This window comes from Zootoca vivipara, chromosome 3, assembly GCF_963506605.1.
Source record: "Zootoca vivipara chromosome 3, rZooViv1.1, whole genome shotgun sequence".
Lineage (NCBI taxonomy): Eukaryota > Metazoa > Chordata > Lepidosauria > Squamata > Lacertidae > Zootoca > Zootoca vivipara.
In genome coordinates, this window is record NC_083278.1 from 74,920,546 (window position 1) to 74,939,472 (window position 18,927).

Consider the following 18,927-nt stretch of genomic DNA (forward strand, 5'->3'; position numbering starts at 1 on the left):
TCCAGCCACAAAAGATTGCACTCTTCTCCCTGTGTATGAAGTTGCTGCTACCAGAAAATGGGTTTTTATTACCAGGCTTCTCTATCCACTAGCCTTCTTAATGCCTCTCAAGGTAGAACCATAGAATCGTAACACAGTTTTAGGGCTTCTTGGCATGAGGGTGTTTAAAATAAAATGAAACCACCCAAGTTTATGGGGGGGGGGAGTTCACTAAGGCAAAAAAATAACCAACCAAAAAACTGAGTTAAACTGTAGATCTGCCAAAAGAAAACATTTTTTTAAAGTAATCACACTTTAAAAACTAACAGTTGATCTTAGCTTTCAACTTTGAGTGGCTAATAATGTTGGAGAGTAGATTTAAGTTTGGAACAATTCTGAGAAATGTAAGTGCATAGTTTTCCTTGGACAGTGACCAGGTCTAAAGCAACAGGAAACAGCAGATAATGATCTACTATCCTGGCTCCAGGAGCTGCTAAGCTCAAACACAGATTGATTGATTGATTAATGATTAAACCATAGGTTCAAAATGCATGCTATGGTTTCTTCTGCTTTGGGGGAAAAGTGCTCTGATGCATTCAGAAGATCAAAGCTTTCTCTTTCTCTTTTAAATAACAGACTGTTCACAACTGAGGCCAAAATGGTGAATATAATTACATTTGAGGTGAATACTACACAAACTCTGTTCCATCTGTGTACTAAAGGTTGTCAATAAAAATGGCACCATGAACAGTCCAGATCCGTATTTGACTGGTGCTGTCTGCTAAGAGATTTAAAGTCGCTGTGTGGCCTGGAATAAAGTATTAACCAGCCTGGGAAGAAAATCAGCCACAAGTACACCTAATCTACATTATGTGCATATGGAATTTACTCAACACTAATTTTCTTCAATTGATTATGAAGCTTGTCTGAGAGGAATTGGGAAGCTCAGAGCCTGGCAAGAGGCAGGCTTATGAAGATATACACAGATCCAATTTATTTGGTTGCAGGATGGAGGAGCATTTCTCCCTGTGGAGTAGTCTGTGCAGCTGTGGGGCTTGGAAAGGTCCTACAATTCAACAGGCAACGCAGCTGGAGAGGCAAATGAGAGCTGGAAGGGCCACAAGACAAAACATGGTCTTGCAGAACAATCCAAATATGAACTATCAGAACTTTAGCATTAAAAATAAAATCATCAGCACAAGCACACCACAAATTGTAGCAACAAGGAAGAAAAATGTAGCTTAAAGTTTCAGTGCCTGTTGTGCCAAAAACAATTTGGTTCATGCATTTTTGCTATATATATATTATATACTTGCTTGTAATAACCCATCATTAAATAAAACATACTTGTACTTCTAGGTTATTTTTTAAAGTAACCTACCAAACAAGTTACCTAATGAACTTACCAACAGACATTAGGGCAGTTTTACCATTGAGACTGCAATCCTACACACCCTATACAATACATAGCTGAAAGTAAGTACCTTTAAATTCAATAGGATTTATATTTAAGGATACATGTACAGAACTGCAGTGTAAGGGGCACTGTTTCTGAGACAATGTTAATAAAATAATCAGTGCCTGCGCTGTTATTATGCTCTGCTTAAGTAAGCAAAATGAATGAGTAAGTAATGAATAATTCACTTGCAAGGGTGAAGAAGAGTCCATAAGCTCTTCTCCATAATAGAATTGTAATTCCAACTTGCCAACTAAAGTTTCAGAGCTAGGCAAGCTCCTAGGCACAAGATACTTCCTGGGTTTGGTTGCTTATATGAGAAATGAAGAGGCAGTGGTTTTTGTTTTTAAGCAGAGCAGCGGATCCACAACTACAGTCAATGCACAGCTGCAGGGCTGCCTTATGCTGCTCAATGCAGAAACTGTATGGAGAAATATTTTCATTGTTTTTGTGATGACATAGATGAGGGAGACACAGGCATTGGTCACCTGTCCACATGCTGACACTTGGGAAATTCCCATGCCCTACGACCAGCATGAGTTCACTGCCTCCGCCATGGCACAACCTCACCAGCAAAGCTGCTCTGCACTGGTGGGGAGGAATCTGTGCACCATCCTAAATGTGCCTCAGCCATCAACAGGGAGGGTTAGGACTCCACTCTCAGACACTCCCCCCCCCCCAATATACCTTTCAACACTTGAGAGCAATAGAAAGTATGGCCATGAAGATTCTCTGTGGGAGCCCTGCCGCTGGAAAAAAAATATTGTGAAGAAGAAATCTACACAGTCCTCCTACCTGTTTTTATAATGGATACTGGCTCTCCTCCACCCAGGCTTGCTCTGCTGATAGATGGGCTGCTTATGTCTGTCCAATAAACCATCTTCTCCAAGCAGTCGTAAGCGACTCCAATAACAACTTTATCCTGCAAGTTGGTGAAACTATTACAAGTCTCAAAATACATCATGTTTCCAATTCTTTAGAAGAAATGGTTAGGCATTAGATCAGTCAAAACACCTAGATTATAGCACATTGTATTTAGGGAAAGGGTGCATGTTAAAGCCTAGTGATAAAACATACCTAAAGGATCCAATGTAAGCTGGCAAAACTCAAGGTACAGTATAAGAAGGCATCAGCTAGCAGCAAAAGCTAACAGCATCATAGCAGATGGAAAGGGGGGGGCATCTCATTTAATGGTTCAGGCCCACCTTCAGTGCAGGCAGAAAATAATCTGAAGCAGCAGCAGAGAATGATTGCTTCAGCTAATAATCTGTGTACTGGAGCCAAGTGTAGCCTTCCGCTCATGGACGCAGCACAGCAGTGATTAACAATCTGCGACACTCCAGACGTTGGACTAAAACTCCCCAACATCTGTGACCATTGGCCATTCTGGTTGAGAGTTTGAGTTCAACAGCATGTCCACGGCCCCAAGTTAGCTGCTGCTGCACTGAAAAAGGGAAGCTAAATCCAAAGACATTGGAAGGTTTATGCCACGATTTGTGCAAGGTCTTATACAAGCAGAAACAAGAGAATTGGTAAAGTACTAGCCTATTATAGCACTGGGTGAAATCTCTTGCAAGCATCTGCAGAACAGCACTAGCAACTATTTCCCTCCTACTCAGTTCCTTGGATCAAGCTCTATACTTTGGATCCAAAATGTGTGTTCAGCTAGCATATTATGAATATTGGTATTTTTTCCAGTGGTACAGGAAGGACTGTGATTCAGTGACAGAATGCATGCTTTTCATGGTTCAGTCTCTAGTTAAAAAGGATCTCAGGTCACGGGAATGGGAAAGTTGCCTCTGACTGAGGCTTTCAAGAGCAGCTGCTGGTTAAGAGTATACCATAAGGCAGAGGTTTTCAAACTTTTTGAGTCCACGGCTTCCTTGACCAACTACATTCTTTCTGCAGCACCCCTGTGGGGCTCAGGAGCCCAGCTATGTTACCCCTTGCTTGCACAGCTGACAACCTCTCACCCTTTTTCGAACACCCTCCCCTGTGGAGTGTTCCCTCAGCCTCCTCTCCTCTTCCCTCTCCTTGAGAGTCCTCTGGGCAGTTGCCGCTGCCACCTTTGCCCCAAAGAGAGGTGCCTCCTTACACTGCCCCACAGGGGCCTGGGAAGTACCCCCTGGCCAGTCCCAGAGGCATCATTTGCTTGGGGAGCTTGTAGCCAGGGCTGTTGCAACGAAAAGCTGTCCAAGCCTTTGGGAGGCAGAGACACGAGAGGGCATCAGAGGAGGGAGGGAAGGAAAGAGGGACCAGTGTTGCCCACGGCACACAGGTTGAAAACCACTGCCATAAGGGATAGATGGGTCAATGCCTTGAGTGTTTTATAAGCACAAATTACAAGTGGTAGGCAGACACTGACAGGTTTACTTTTGAATGATCCACAAACGTGTCAAACAAAATCATGTGCACATGTTTACATTGGCATAAACTTATTTTAGTTTCACTATCCTCATTTTTACTTGCAGGAATTCTATAATGTTATAGAGATACCCCCTCCCCCAATTTCATTGTGATGACAGTTGTCATTTCCTGTCTTTACATATCCAGACTTGTCACTGTTACAACTTTGCATCATTCAACCACACTAAGCTCCACAATGTTTCCTTGCATCTTTTGGCTACTCTCATATGCAACTCCCACAACAGGATGGGAGAAATACCCACAAATACAATTAGAATATCTAATTAGAATACTGAGAATGAACAGGGGATGTGAAATCACTATGGATAAAAAAAGTGTAAGAATCAGAAGACATGTGGCAAAATTAGAGAGACATTGCATAGCAAAAGGCTTCATACAACAGTAAGAGAAGGTGAAAAGTGGGAAACAGACTTACTTGCCCGCTGGTGTCAGGCATAAGGAAACAGCTGGAAAAGAAACACATGGAAGAGTATAGGAGCCTGACCAGAGCACAGGAAGTCATCAGGACATATTATAAAATTTAGAGCAGAAGGAAGAAGAGAATATCAAGGAGAGGAAGATAAAGGGGGAGCTCAGTGGAGAATGTTTAAAACCCACATAAACTATTATAGCCAGCCAGCATGAGCAACTAAAATCTAAGAATGTCAAACAATGTTTTAAACACTGGAAAGTTTGATGGGAGTTTTGACTTGCTTAGAAAGCCAATAAATTTGCTATAAATACAGTACAAGTTTGTTTATAATAGTCCTGAGACGCTATCACTGAAGCAGGGAAGGCTGTAAAAATATTGTGCAACAGGAGCACACATTTCTCTGGGGACCTCTCTTAGTTAATACAAAAAGAATTGTGACCCCAGCTTCAAAATTTCAGAATCTTTATCCCTCCCCCACCTTCCTCAGCAGCTGCAGCCTAATCTAAAATAAAAAAAATAAAAACAAAACATCAGTAAGAAAGGAAAATCAGCAAAACCCAAAGGATATTAAGTCATCTGACTGTTCCTGATATTGATCTGAAGTGTTATTTTTTCTGTAGTATAACTCTTCAGCTAAAAACCTCAGTTTTCACTAATGCAAATTACTACACCAAGTTCAGGGGATACTTACTGGCACATACAGCAAAGCTTTTGCATCTGATTTCCTCATGTCATTCCCATCCAGGGGGACATGGTCAATCTTTCCACTCTGAGCAATGAGTAAGTGTGTTCCTGGAGGCAGAGGAATGGTATCTGGTTTTACAGGGGGTCCAACTGTAACAGGAGGAGCAACTGTGCCCAGACCTTGTTGACAAATGATAGAAAGCACACGCAGTCAGGATTGCGCAAACACAATAAGGTCAAACTGCATCTGCAAGGCAAGATTACTCTAATATAAACTGGATACAATCCAGCCAACGCTTAGCGCATTTAAGTGCTACATATTTCAAATGATGTTAAGAACATGCTTGAGACAGCAATCCTATGCAACACTGCTTAGGACTCACCAGGGCCAGCCCACTCATGGGGCAAGGTAAGGCAGCTGCCTCAGGCTGCAGGATCCAAAGGGGCATCAGATCTGGCCGCCAAGGGATGTATCTCTCATGGGGAGGTGTCATTTTAAGGTTTGCCTCAGGTGCCAAAATGTCTCGGGCCAGCCCTGGAATGCACTGACATCTAAGGACTTGCTTATGAATAAAGGTGCACAGAATTATACTGCATGTCTCTTTCAATTAAACTAATGAGGTTTTAAAAGTGCTTAGCCTTACCAGGTTCATGTTTTATGGGTATAAAGAACAACCAATTGTAAGGCAGAGCCTTCTATATTTCTTTCATTTAGGGCTGCTTCTCATTCCTGCTGCTCATGTTACACCACCAAATACTGAAGTTATTTCCATTACTGTCCATGGTTCTGACATATTAATAAAACCAGAAAGGACAGGCACAGTGTCAACATAATTCTAGGGCCACTGGGCACGGAAGCCAGCGATGATATTGTAAAATAATAATAATAATAATAATAATAATAATAATAGTAATAATAATAATAATAATAATTTATTTTTATACCCCGCCCATCTGGCTGGGTTTCCCTAGCCACTCTGGGCTGCTTCCAACAGAAATATTAAAATATGCTAATTTCTTAAAGATTAAAAGCTTCCCTAAACCAGGGCTGCCTTCAGATGTCCTCTAAAAGTCTGGTAGTTGTTTTTCTTTTTTGTACAACTGGCATTATGTGCTTCGTGCATCCTAAAACAACCAACACCTAATAGCTGTACTGTGGATCAGTTGTAGTTTGGGCACTCTCTAAAAGGAGCATCCATATGGAACATATTATAGGAATGCCACACTATTCATTGTATAAACATCCTTTCTATTTATGAATATCACCATATAATTTGCAAGTCACTGTCGATAGCTCTGGCTTGTTGCCCTTTTGGGGGTAGGGGGAACCCACATGACTAACAGAGTCATACTGTGGGCAAGCAGGCTAGAAACATTTTTTGATTTATTTAGAAGGCTATAATAGCTATTACTTGCTTCATTATGTCACCACTTTGAACATGGCTTGCCGATCGGAAAGTCGGTGGTTCGAATCCCCGCGACGGGGTGAGCTCCCGTTGCTCGGTCCCAGCTCCTGCCAACCTAACAGTTCGAAAGCTTAATGGCTTAGGTGCAACTTAACTTACATGGAGGTCGAATCCCTGGACCACTTTTGGTACCATCAATCTCATTCCCATCTCTGTCTACACACCAGCAATACCCAGTGCTGGAGTGGCATTGAGTTGGCAAATAGTTCCCATAGACATCACACTGAGGAACAAAGAAGCCAACTGGCCTGGCTCCTCTTGGACCAAAAGCCAAAATTTGTTCTTGTTCTCGCTGACATTTTGTCTTTTCTAGTTCTGAAAATAAGAGACAAAACAAAAAAAGAAAAAAAGGTGAATTTAACATCTCATTTCTATGATGTTCTACATGCAGGTGATTCTAGCCAACATATATTAGCCAAATTTGCTGCCCCTGAGTTCTGCAAGGTGGAATGAAGCTCATACAGGTTGCATTAGAAATGGCAGTTAAGGTGGTTTTCCAACAGCTGGCCAGCACTTTGAAGTGTGATCAGGGGCAGGGAGATGAACTCCTATCCCTTTCCAGTAAGTTGTGGGAGGTGGTTTCTCACTTAACACTGTGCAAGCACTGTAGGCACACAGAAACTTTACATAACACAGCTGTCTGGATAACAAAGTCAGGCAATGAAGACTCAGCTGCAAATGCTGCTTTTCTGCAGCCAGGTGCAAATGTGCAGCCAACCTGCACCAGCACAGCGTAATCCCTCTCTGTCCCCTTGCATCTAACCCTAAATGTCAGTAAGAAAGTTGCACAACTAATGACATTTTCAATTCTTGTCCTTTGTACCACCAATGGTTTAGCAGAAATGAGGCTGGCGTGGGGCAGAAGAACCACATGTGACCCTCTGTAGAATCTTAGAGCAAACACAAGGGCAGCCCAGAAGCACTTCAGAGCTGTAGAAAGGGCTTCTAAAATATGCTGTATCCATTAATGTGGTTTCTTGGGTTACTGCAGGCCTTGTGAACGGAAAAAGCTCCAGCTTTGTTATTTAATAATCAGTAGCAGTTGAAATAGTGCTAAAAAGTAAAACATCAGAGGACTGATCTTAGAAGCTGCTGGAGGGGGAGGAGCAGGATGAATCCCATTGTTTAGGCAAGCCAAAATCTAAGCCACAATGCATTTACTAAGGTTGCAGCAAATGTTTCAAATGAACGGTAGGACACTACACAGATGGCATTTAGAAAAACACTCCATTCTCTAGCCGTCATCACATGGTGAGCAGGTTCTGTGAAGTGACTTGCCATGTATACATGACAACTTTAATGCTACCACGGGATTTTACTGTTTATATTTTGCTATGATTATGGGCACAACTGCCAAGTTCAGCCACCATATGCTACACACAATGTCCACAATGTGTGCACTGATCCAGTCTATTACCCCCCACCACCTGTGATCAGGTAGCTGAAGGTTGCCCCAAAAAGTCTTTTGTGGTTTAGGTGATGTTTTAGGTCAGGCATGTCCAACAGGTAGATCATGATCTAATAATTGGCTCCCCCCCAAAGAAGCTTAACAACTGTGGCTCCCCTAAAAAAGCTCAACATTTTACCTTCTCCCTGAAAAAACTCAACAACTTTGACCCAACCCCCCAAAAAGAGGGTAGATCACTGCCAGTTTTTAACTCTGTGAGTAGATCACAGTCTCTTGGGAGTTGGCCACCCCTGTTTTAGGTGATGCTCCTATGTGGTTTCAAAGAAAGGCAGATTAACACCTCACCATTAGGAGGCTGTTAGTGCAATCCATTTAATGCTGCTTCAGTCATGGAGTCCTACAAACAGGATACGGACTTTTGCCACCAGTGCACTTCCCATGTGAACTACATTACCCACATTAACAATTTCAGTGAATGATTTTTATTGGTCATAGTCCCTAGCCAGAGAGTCTGGGTTTGTTTCTGTTTGGTAAAGACATTCTACGGGAGATGAAGGGGTGACAAGTTTTGGACATCTGTTTCTTTTTGTAATGAAACAATGGAGCGTGAGGGAATAATGAAGTACAGACATTCTTCATAGCTGCTGGAATGCCGCTGCTTACACCAGGAACTCTATTGCTATGTGATGAACCTATGTAAAATTGCAGGCAACTTCCACAACTACTTCAAGGAGCAGATTTGCTGTGTAAAAACTATTACAATACTGTATTTGCAGAATAAAATTCCCTAGCTTAATTTAGAGATGCTGAAAGTGGTACCTGAATACATGAAGTGTGTGTGTGTGTGTGTGTGTGTGTGTGTGTGTGTGTTGACAACACAGACGCTGTAGAACATATAGTCTCATAGGCCCACAATAGCTTCAGTGACATTTATGACTGCAGCAAAATAGTATATAGTTAGCAAGGCGAAGCTGGATGGCTCTTCCCAGAGGAAACACTATGTTCTATTCCTTAACTACAAAAACCAAACATGCTGAAAGAGACAGGAACAGGTTTTCTTTCTTCTACTGGGACAGAACAGCTGTTAGGCTGCTGTGAAAACAGGGCCATACAGGGCCTCTCTCTTTCCCATCCTCAACGTCCAGAGCATCAATGAGCAGCTGACAGAAATTCTTACCAATAGAGTACTCCATAGGACTGATTCTGTGACAGTGCCATGTTCAAGCTTTATTTGGGCACTGGCACCATACCAGCTGTTGCATTCCACCTGTATAAATCAACTTATATCTGATCCTAGGTACTCTAGTATAAGGCTGTCTGTTTATAAGACTGCTCTTGACATTCCAAAGAAGTGAAAATTTGCATAACGAAGAATAGAACCTCATTTTATCTGAATCCCTCAAACCTAATTACTTATGGCCAACTTTGTTTTGTATCCTTGTATTGGACCAAGAAATAACATACAGTTCCTATTAGTGGTATGGATTGCTCTGCTAGATTACACACATGCTGCAGGTTATTTGTCAACCACTACATGTCACAATTTTCATCTGTCAGAAAGGGATAGGAATTAGGGGATAAAGCATCCTCTCTCTCTTCCCTTGAAATCACCTCCTTCCTTTCTATCTATACTTACCTCTCACATGAAAAAGGACATTGTCTCTTTCTCCAAAATTCAACATCCATCACCCCAAGTTCCAGCCATGATCCTTCGAGCAGTGATGTGCTTTATTGATTGATTGATTTGCAGACCAATTATAAATATGCACAACACAATGCAAACAAAACCAAAACCTAATGCCCTATTCTGATTTATGCCCATGGCTTCTCATTCAGAGAAGGAAATCCATATGATAACACAATCTTAATTCAAAATAATGAAGTTACAACCCAAAAGGAAATCTAACATAATTAGCAAAACAACGCAAAGCAAAATTACAGCATTACTTCCAAACAAGTTCACAGTAGAGGAAAGTAGCATTTTCCAGCAAAACAAATAGCAAAATGGAAGAGAGAACACTCATCTTTCTGGAGTGAATGTGATAGTCTTATAAATAGCATAGAATATTTTCTATTGCACCAACTGATCAGATTAGAGATATATGCACTTACGTAGCTCTTAGCGCTCCTTACACAAAATTCCAGTATGTATTAGCTAAAATCATAAGCTGACAAAGGAGATATTTAACTCAGAAAACAAGCCAGAATTTATGCAAGGCTTAATTTTCAAAAACGTGTGATTCCCAACTGAAATACTATACTCACTTTAGAACATATCTCATTAAATTCAATAGGCCTGATTTCTGAGTTGACATATAAATGATTTAACTGTAAAAAGTCTTAAAGTAAAAAGGGAATCTTGATAAACGCTGGAAAGCGCCATATAAAATAATCACTGCTTGATCAAATAATTCAGGTTTTTTTTATAATAAAAAAATCAGAGTACACAGTTGTTAAACAACTTCTGTTCATTTAATGGCATTCCACCATGCTGTCTATCAACAGTTTGCTTCTGCTAGGATTTTTTAGAAAATAACATTTATTTACCTCCTGTCACACACTGGAAACCATCCCCACGATAACCTTCCTTACACTGGCAGCTGAAGGACCCTTGTGTGTTATAGCAGTAAGCATCCGGATGACAGCGGCTCAGCTTACATTCATCTTCATCTATAAAAGAAAAGAAAGACTATATTATAAGATGCACTCCTTTTAAGGAACTGAAAAATATGCATGTAGGCCAGCCTTACATCCTCTGTTACAAGGACCTGGACCTGAATCCTTTTTCATATGCTACCATGAGACAAACATCTCATTCAGCCAAGATGTTGGGCAGCTATGACCACACATATTGGTCAAAATTTAATGATATAATGAGTTTAAGTATCCGTTGACTCACCATTCAAACATCTGATGTTTTGAGTTTCATAAGCAATGTTTTATACATGATCAGATTTTAGGTTGGGCAGTTGGTTCCAAAGCATAGAATCACAACAAGCCAACCAGACTGCCAAAAGGACAAGGAGATAATCTACTGGACACACCATGCGCTAAACTAGGGTAACCTAAACTAGGACAACCATGTTAGGAGAGGAAAGGGCTCAATGTGATATAGGTAGCTTGGGAAAACAACACTGTGTGCATTTTCCAGTGCATTTTCCGCTAAAAAATTACTTTATGATATGTGCAGTCAGATGACCTTTATAAATGGTACACTAAATATCAGAAATCTTTTAACTGTTGATATGCAAATGAGGATGCTGACAATTTAAGATGCATCTCATAAACATGAATATTATCACTATCCATTTGTTTATTTCTGCGATTTAGGATAGTCACAAGCATTTGGGAATAGCAACATTTCCATCATAGCTGCCAAGTCTCCTGCTGAAAAATGCGGGATAAGCAGCGGCGCGGCACCGGAATGTCGCTTCTACACATGTCTGGACATGCATAGAAGCAACTTCCGGTGCCCGCGGCGCCCGATTTCCGGTGCCCATACATGGGTAGCGCAGCACCGGAAGTCGCTTCTACGCATGTCTGGACATGAGTAGAAGCGACTTCCGGTGCCGCTCTGCCCGATTTTCGGTGCCCAGGCATGGGCGGAGCGGCACTGGAGGTCGCTTCTATGCATGTCTGGACACGCGTAGAAGCGACTTCCGGTGCAACGCTAACCATGTCTGGGCACCGGAAATCGGGCAGCACCAGGACCCAAAATGGAGCCTCCCTCAGCTCCCTGGCAGGTAGGAAATCCGGGGGATTCATGGGATTTTTTCCAATCTGGGCTGCCAGCGGGAAACGGTTTAAAATACGGGGGTTTCCCGCAAAAAACGGGAGACTTGGCAGCTATGATTTCCATATGAATGCCAGCAAACAACACTAGTAAAAAGAGGCTTTTAGAAAAGATTAAAATGTGGAGAAAGTGTGTGTACTGAAGACAGTGTGGAAACTCTGCTTTATTCTGGTTTTAGATTTCCAACTCAAAAAATTATTACAGAAAGCAAAAAAGCGAAAACAAATTATTGAGGGTCAGATAACCAAGCTGTACATAGTTCTCCAAGGACAAGACAGAAGGGGGGGGAACATGGTGCCACTTACCCTCGCAGGAACGTCCGTCCCCAGAGAAGCCTGGTAAACATGCACAGATATAAGAAGAACCACCGGAATATATGCAGCGAGCACGCTGAGGGATGTCACAAGTGTGTGTTCCCGTCACACAATGATTGACGACACGTTCAACAGCTGCAAGGTAGGAACACTCACTTTAATATTTTTTGAACAGAGGGAAATGAAACAAAAATCAAACTAGAACTAATATTTTCAGTTACCTGTAGTTCTAGCATAAAAACTAACACTATGCTAAGAATATGTAACATTTTACATCTCTGCACACTGAAAATTTGGAGGTGGAAATCACACTAATTGTCAACAGCCCAAGCATTACTTGAAAGCTGTTTGGGGTATTCCGAGACAATCCTATTGCCAGCAGTAGTTAAATTGTATTTTGTCCTTCAAATCTATTAGTTTCAACACTTTCCCATATTATTTTTTTCACCTAACAGCTCTCTTCCATCCATCCTTGTTAACTGTACAAGTTATCCTCCCTGTCTCCTGGGCATACGGTGAGGGATAGACCATTATATACAAAGGAAATGGCCTGTTCCCCAAACTACATGCCTAGGAGACACGGAAGATTATTCCTTTCTCTTGTTTTTATGCTCTTCAGTGGCAACAAAATTTGCACTTTCCTTGATGTATGGGGACACAAATAAACTTCAAATTGCTGTCCTTTCTTCCTCATAGCCCCTTCAGTTAGTTAATTACACAACCTTCAAGATGCAAGTCCTGTTCTTCAGCTGATCTCTTCACTCACTTTGCCTTATTCATTTTTATCTTTTCCCCTCACTCTACACGAGCTTATCAGCTAACTATTCTCTCATTATTAAATCAGTGTTTTCTTCCATTGTGCTTTCTCTCGAGTCAAATTTTTCCCACAATCCCCTCAACAACACCACTTCTTCAAACTCTTATTAGCTTTCTTTACTTCCCTCCATTGTTTGAAGTAGACAACAATGATTCAGAATTTCTCAGGAAGAAAACAAATACTGCAAGCATTGCCCATTGTGTGCAAAAGTTAGATTCTGGAAGTTTAATCTATTCCATATGGTTCAGTAGAAAAAATAATCAAACCCAGAAATAGAGCATATGTTTTCATAGTGCAATACTGTAGTATTATTATTACTATTACAGTTGCTATTATTATTTTAAATTAATTAATTTAATTTATATCCCATGCTTCCTCCCAAAGGGGCCCAGGGTGGGCAATTGATTTTATTAAAATGACTTATATACTGCTCTTCAGAACCACCATCTCACAAAGCATTTTACAATCACTAAAATACATCAACAATGTTAATTAAATACAGTAATAAGACTACTGATTCTGATTACAATAAGAGACTGATTACAAACATAGACTAAAGTATCATAAAGCCAGCACTGTACACCTGGTCCAGCCAGTCTAACTGAGGTGCCAACTTGACATGTTCATTCCCAAAGACCATTCTAAGGAAGTATGTCTTTAGAGCTCTTTTAAAAAAAAAAAAGAGTTCAGTAATGGGGCCCTTCCTGATTTCTTGTGGAATTGAGTTTTAGAAATGGGAGGCCTCTGCAGAAAAGGCCCTGTTCCTTATGCCCACCAGCCAAATAGCTTTTTACTGTTGGGCATCTCAACATGCCCTCTTTCATAGGTCTTAGGATATGAGTAGGGCTGGTATGGGTGCAAGTGGACTCTAACCTGATCCCAAGCCATTTAGAGCTTTAAAGGTTTTCACTAGTACTTTAACTTGGCTTTGAATTGTACTGGCAACCAGTGCAACTGATAAAGTGTCAGCATGATATAATCTAATTGGCCAGGCCAAAAGCAAGCCAGATGTATTCTGCACCAACTGTGGTTTCTGAGCTGCCTTCAAAGGGAACCCAAAGAGAGCACATTGCAGTAGTCACTTTTGGAAGTTGTTAATGCCTGAATGACCATAGTAAGGTCTGACTTCCCCATCGATGATTGGTTGAATTCTACTATCCAAGCTTGTTGGGTTTCCCTATCCACAGTACTTCCATCTTATCTGGATTAAGCTTCAGGTTGTTTAGCCTCATGCAACCCAGAAGAGCCTACTGACATTTGCTGAAGCTGAAAGGCATCACAATATGTCGGTAAGTGAGGGACTCCTTAGCTTTCCAAGCTGGATTTATATTACAACAACAAGGAGGTTAACCTGGGCTATTTGGAGCATAAAATAAACCCATTAAGAAGGCATTACCAAGAGGTAAGGATATTACACAAAACTGAAAGGCAAAGGACCTGAAAGAGAAACAAGATTCTGGGCAGGGCTAGCTTTCTTATCGTGGCCACCCTGAGTAGAATGCAGAAAGTCAGAGCCTGCCAAGCCTTCCTCTACAATACATTTAAGAACTAGGTAGGGAGTAATTTAAATAAAACAAGTCCCCCCCAGTTTAACAGCATGGGGGACAAGATAACACTCTAAGGCACCCCATAGGCCAATGGCTAAGGGATGAAACAAACGACCAAGCACCACCATCTGAACCTGAACCTCCAGGAAAGACTGAAGTCACTGCAACACAATTCCTCCAAATCCCAATGGAACAGCCAGAAGGTTGATGATCTCAAAAGCTACTGGGATAAGTACTGTCATCTCCTCATTCTGGCTGGCAGGCCAGCAAAGAGGTTTGAATACCTTAATATCAGCACTTCCCTTCCTCCCCTCCCCTCAAACCAAGGCTGGTGCTGTGAAATGAAATGATCTACAATGACAACATTTGCAAGGCAAGGAGAATCAAACACTGGAGGCCTCTCGCAAATGCTGGTTGAATTATCTGCTGTTTCACAGAGAATGATTTACTACCTTACTAAGAACTAAGCCAAAAATGACCAAAGATTGTAATTTGGCAATCGCATCAGGAGCTCAGTAAGATATAAAAACATTGGCAGATGAATGAATTCTAAACAAATACAAAACAATACCAAACTGAACAAGTCACCGCTAAGTTTTGACATCTGGGATTTAAGATAATTATAGAGATACTTTGTATTCAAACCATGTCAGAAATAAAAATATTTATACCATTCTTAAATCAAAAATTCATGTAATTTTTTATTTTATATTTTACTGAAAAGGAGAGCCTTGCTTGATTTTGATTTTTAAAAATTTGCTAAAAATGCCTAAAACAGCCTTCACAGCTTGCTCTACAGAGCATCCTGCAGAACTAAACCCTCAGAATATCTGCCTTTAGGGCACACACAGCTCTGTTTTACAAAACATCACTGCTGCTCTGCACCTTGCTTTATGTGCTGCTCAAGGCAGCTGCTTCACTCTGTCTAATAGCAGAGCCAGTCCTAGAACTGGCAGCTAAATCTTACTTCAACACTAAAGGTGAAATAAGTGTCCTCTCCACCACACCTGAAGCTGCAGGCTAGTTTAAGAGGGGGCAAGGCATGCCATGTCACATGCATAGCTCTGTCTTCCAAAAGAGATAAATGGTCATGGGGCTTAGGGGGAACAGGAAGGGATTTTGCTACTTCTGCCCCCAACATCTGCCGCCTGAGGCACTCACCTCACTTTGCCTAACCATAGAGGCAGAACTGAATTTTCTTCCAAGTGAGCATGCACAGAACCAGACTATTAGACGGTTATCCACTATCTTTGGCAAAAGAGTGAGCTAACCAATTACTTCTGGGGGGAAAGAGAAAGAAAGTAAAGCATTCAGGAAATGCTTTGCTGTAGTCTCAAGCTCAAATTTCCTTCAAACAGATGTTTAAGCAACTAAATGCAAGAAAGGAAAGATTTAATACAGTTGTTTAGCAGACCCTACAAAGCTGTCTGTGTAAAGCTTCCACAAATCCTCTCATGTTACATAACTTTGCCATGTATTTCATGAGTCTTCATATATTAAAGACATTTATTATTGGATCAGCTGCACTTACAAGTCTTTCATCTTCCCCTCAGTACTCCTTACCAAAATTATTTACATAAGATGCTATAAGTGGATGCTATTAATGGAAAAGACAGCATAGGTATCTCAGGCTTGTAGAACTTATTCCCCTCAGCCCAAAAGTTTAAAAACTCTTAATGGTATTGATTTAATCAGGTTTTGGATTTAAATGAATATACATATACATTAATACGTATGTTTGAAATCTCAGTTGCAAAGAACACAGTATTCAAATATTAACTATAAGCAGGGCTGTCTTAAGCATATGCGGCCCCGGGGTGCAAAGATCCGCCTGGCGCCCCACCCCACCAGGTTGCCCGGTCCCAGAGTAGGGTGGAGCCAGCTGGCCGCCTCAGCGTCTCGCTGGCTCGGTCGCCCCCAAACTCATGGCACAGATCCGCCTGCAGTAGAAGAGCCCACTGCAGCACTCCAACCGACGGGCGGGCTCTTCCCCAGACTCAATTCTCAGGCCCCAGACTCTCAGCCTGGTGCCCCTGAGAGCCCGGCGCCCGGGTGCCCTGCACCCCTAGCACCTATGGGTAAGACGGCCCTGACTATAAGTGATGTCACACATGGGGTGGGTTTGTTTTGTTTTGTTTACATATACTGTATAGCTTACTTTTAAAAAAGTTGCCTGGTGATTCAAGAGAGGAGTGGGGTAGCCAGCTCCTGACTCTAGTCTGTTGACCCTTGCTTTAATGCTTCTGGATAACATTCAGAAAAAAAACATTTAGGAATGGTATCTTCTATTCCTGTACAACTAGAGCCTAATCATCCCAGCCTCCTCTACAGTTTGCTATACGTCTCTGACCCATAACAAGTTGTGGATGAGAGAATGGACTGTTGCAGTGATGCAGATCAAAAGTGGGGGAGCCCATTCCAGGATGCTAAGTTTCTGGCCTGGAACAGCATGCAGTATTTAGGTCAGGACCTGGCATCCCTACTGAGGGGGAGAACAAGTACTTTGCATGAGTTAAAAAGGGCCCTGGCTTAGCTTAAACCAGATGCATGCTTTGGATGATGTCCAAAGCAGACCAAGCCTGCAGTGCCTATACAATAATAATCCTTTAGAGAACCTAAATATTGCCTTCCCCAAATCAAGGAACAGCATTCTTTACATTTCTGATATTTTTCGATTAAAACAAACAAACTTTTTTTTTTACAAAAACAACCAACAAATTAAGGGAGGTATTAAAAAATAACTTCTGTTTGATATGTTCTCCATCAGATCTCAGTTTCCTAGTAACAATAATAGAAAGTTTCCAAAATTAAAACTCACCCACACACGTTCGCCCATCAGCTGAAAATTGATATCCCTCTAGACATTCACATCGGAAAGTCCCTGGCTGATTATTACAGTCTGCATTGTCACCGCACACTGTTGGTTGCTCCTGGCATTCATCTATATCTACAAAAAGAGGCAATGTACAACAGAGGTCACTAATATACAAAAAGAGGCAATGTACAACAGAAGTCACTAATATAATTCCTGAAGGGCCATGACATATGTATAACTTAGGCATCTATTTTAGCTGAAGTAAAGTTATATATTGAAAGCCTGTTTAAATGAATCTCCTCTGATTGCAGGATTCAAAGTATTTGCCAAGTAACATGTCAAGGCACAAGTGATAAAGTGCACAGTGTCTTACTCTGCCAGTTTGGTATGTTGATTCATTTGTACCTGCCGATTCCTAAGAGCTTGGTGCAGTAATTTAGAATTGAAACAACATGGTCCAACCTAGATTCAATGCAAAGTTGTAGATAAAAATTCCCCTGATTTGATTTGATTTCTAATAAAGTAGCCTCAGGATGCTGTGAACGTGACGGGAAGAACTGTAGAGGAATTACGCTACTTTATTGAGGGACGCGGGTGGCACTGTGGTCTAAACCACAGAGCCTAGGGCTTGCCGATCAGAAGGTCGGCAGTTCGAATTCCTGTGACGGGGTGAGCTCCCGTTGCTCGGTCCCTGCTCCTGCCCACCTAGCAGTTTGAAAGCACGTCAACTGCAAGTAGATAAATACCTTCCGATAGGAAGGTAAACAGTGTTTCCGTGAGCTGCTCTGGTTCGCCAGAAGCGGCTAGTCATGCTGGCCACATGACCCAGAAGCTGTCTGAACACCGGCTCCCTTGACCTATAGAGTGAGATGAGCACGCAACCCCAGAGTCGTCCGCAACTGGACCTAACAATCAGAGGTACATTTACCTTTACCTTACTATTTCCTCTCCAGCTATTTTTCTGCTCAAAACCACTCCCACCTCCTTTTCCCTCAAAGGTGGGCAGGTCCTCCTTTAAGTCTGTTGAAATGGGGCTCAAGTACCCTCATTAATTTGTGTGTCTTTCTGCTAGACCAGAGCTTTCCAAACTTTTCAAGTTGGTGACTTTTGGGACATGCATCATTTTGCGACACAATAATTCAGTTTTGCATCATTTCACAATGCAGTAATTAAGTTTTACTAGCAAACCAGAGGTTAAACTAACCCCTTTCCAACCCCAGGAAGAGTGCAGGGAGCGTTCATGTGACACACCTACACACTGCAGCCGACACACTAATGTGTCGCGACACACAGTTAGGAAAGCTCTGTGCTAGACACTGTTTCATGGAAAGATAATAAGTCACTTAGGAAGATGTCCTAGGGATATGTTTTAGTGGATCCATAGCGATGTTGGTATCAAGCAGCTGAACTCAAAAGTTCCAAGAAAATATTGAACTGAATTCACTTGTAGCATCTTTGAGTTCAGCTGTTTGAAAACTCTATGGAAGTCAGTTTATTTTTTTCCTATATATTTTCATACCATAACATGTACGTCCGTTTCCTCGGAAGCCCACAGAACATTCGCAGGTAAACTGATTGCCTGTTCCTGGACGACAAACTGCATTTGTGTCACATTGGTGAGTCCCTGTGTAGCAGGGATTGCGGCTTTTATCACCTGTACCATCTGTCAAGAAGCCACAGAAGACATTAAAATGAGAATGCATGTAATGATCTCAATACTGCTACTGCTATACTACTATACATTTACAAGGACTGGCCTTCAGACAGGGAATACATGGCTTGGGAGAACATTTCTCATAAAGCTTAGAC

The 18,927-nt window shown here is 41.6% G+C and overlaps 1 protein-coding gene across 1 annotated transcript in view; it reads right to left on the minus strand.

Annotated features, from left to right (window-relative positions):
- Nucleotides 1-18,927, minus strand: part of NID1 (nidogen 1) — a 59,896-nt gene that overhangs the window by 18,763 nt on the left and 22,206 nt on the right. Inside the window, exons 9-15 of the mRNA XM_035108393.2 lie at nucleotides 18,638-18,781; nucleotides 17,122-17,250; nucleotides 11,931-12,074; nucleotides 10,380-10,502; nucleotides 6,524-6,739; nucleotides 4,966-5,138; nucleotides 2,231-2,357 (exon numbers count right to left, since the gene is read on the minus strand). Of these exons, the coding sequence (XP_034964284.2) occupies nucleotides 2,231-2,357; nucleotides 4,966-5,138; nucleotides 6,524-6,739; nucleotides 10,380-10,502; nucleotides 11,931-12,074; nucleotides 17,122-17,250; nucleotides 18,638-18,781 (1,056 nt within the window). The remainder of the gene's footprint in view (nucleotides 1-2,230; nucleotides 2,358-4,965; nucleotides 5,139-6,523; nucleotides 6,740-10,379; nucleotides 10,503-11,930; nucleotides 12,075-17,121; nucleotides 17,251-18,637; nucleotides 18,782-18,927) is intronic.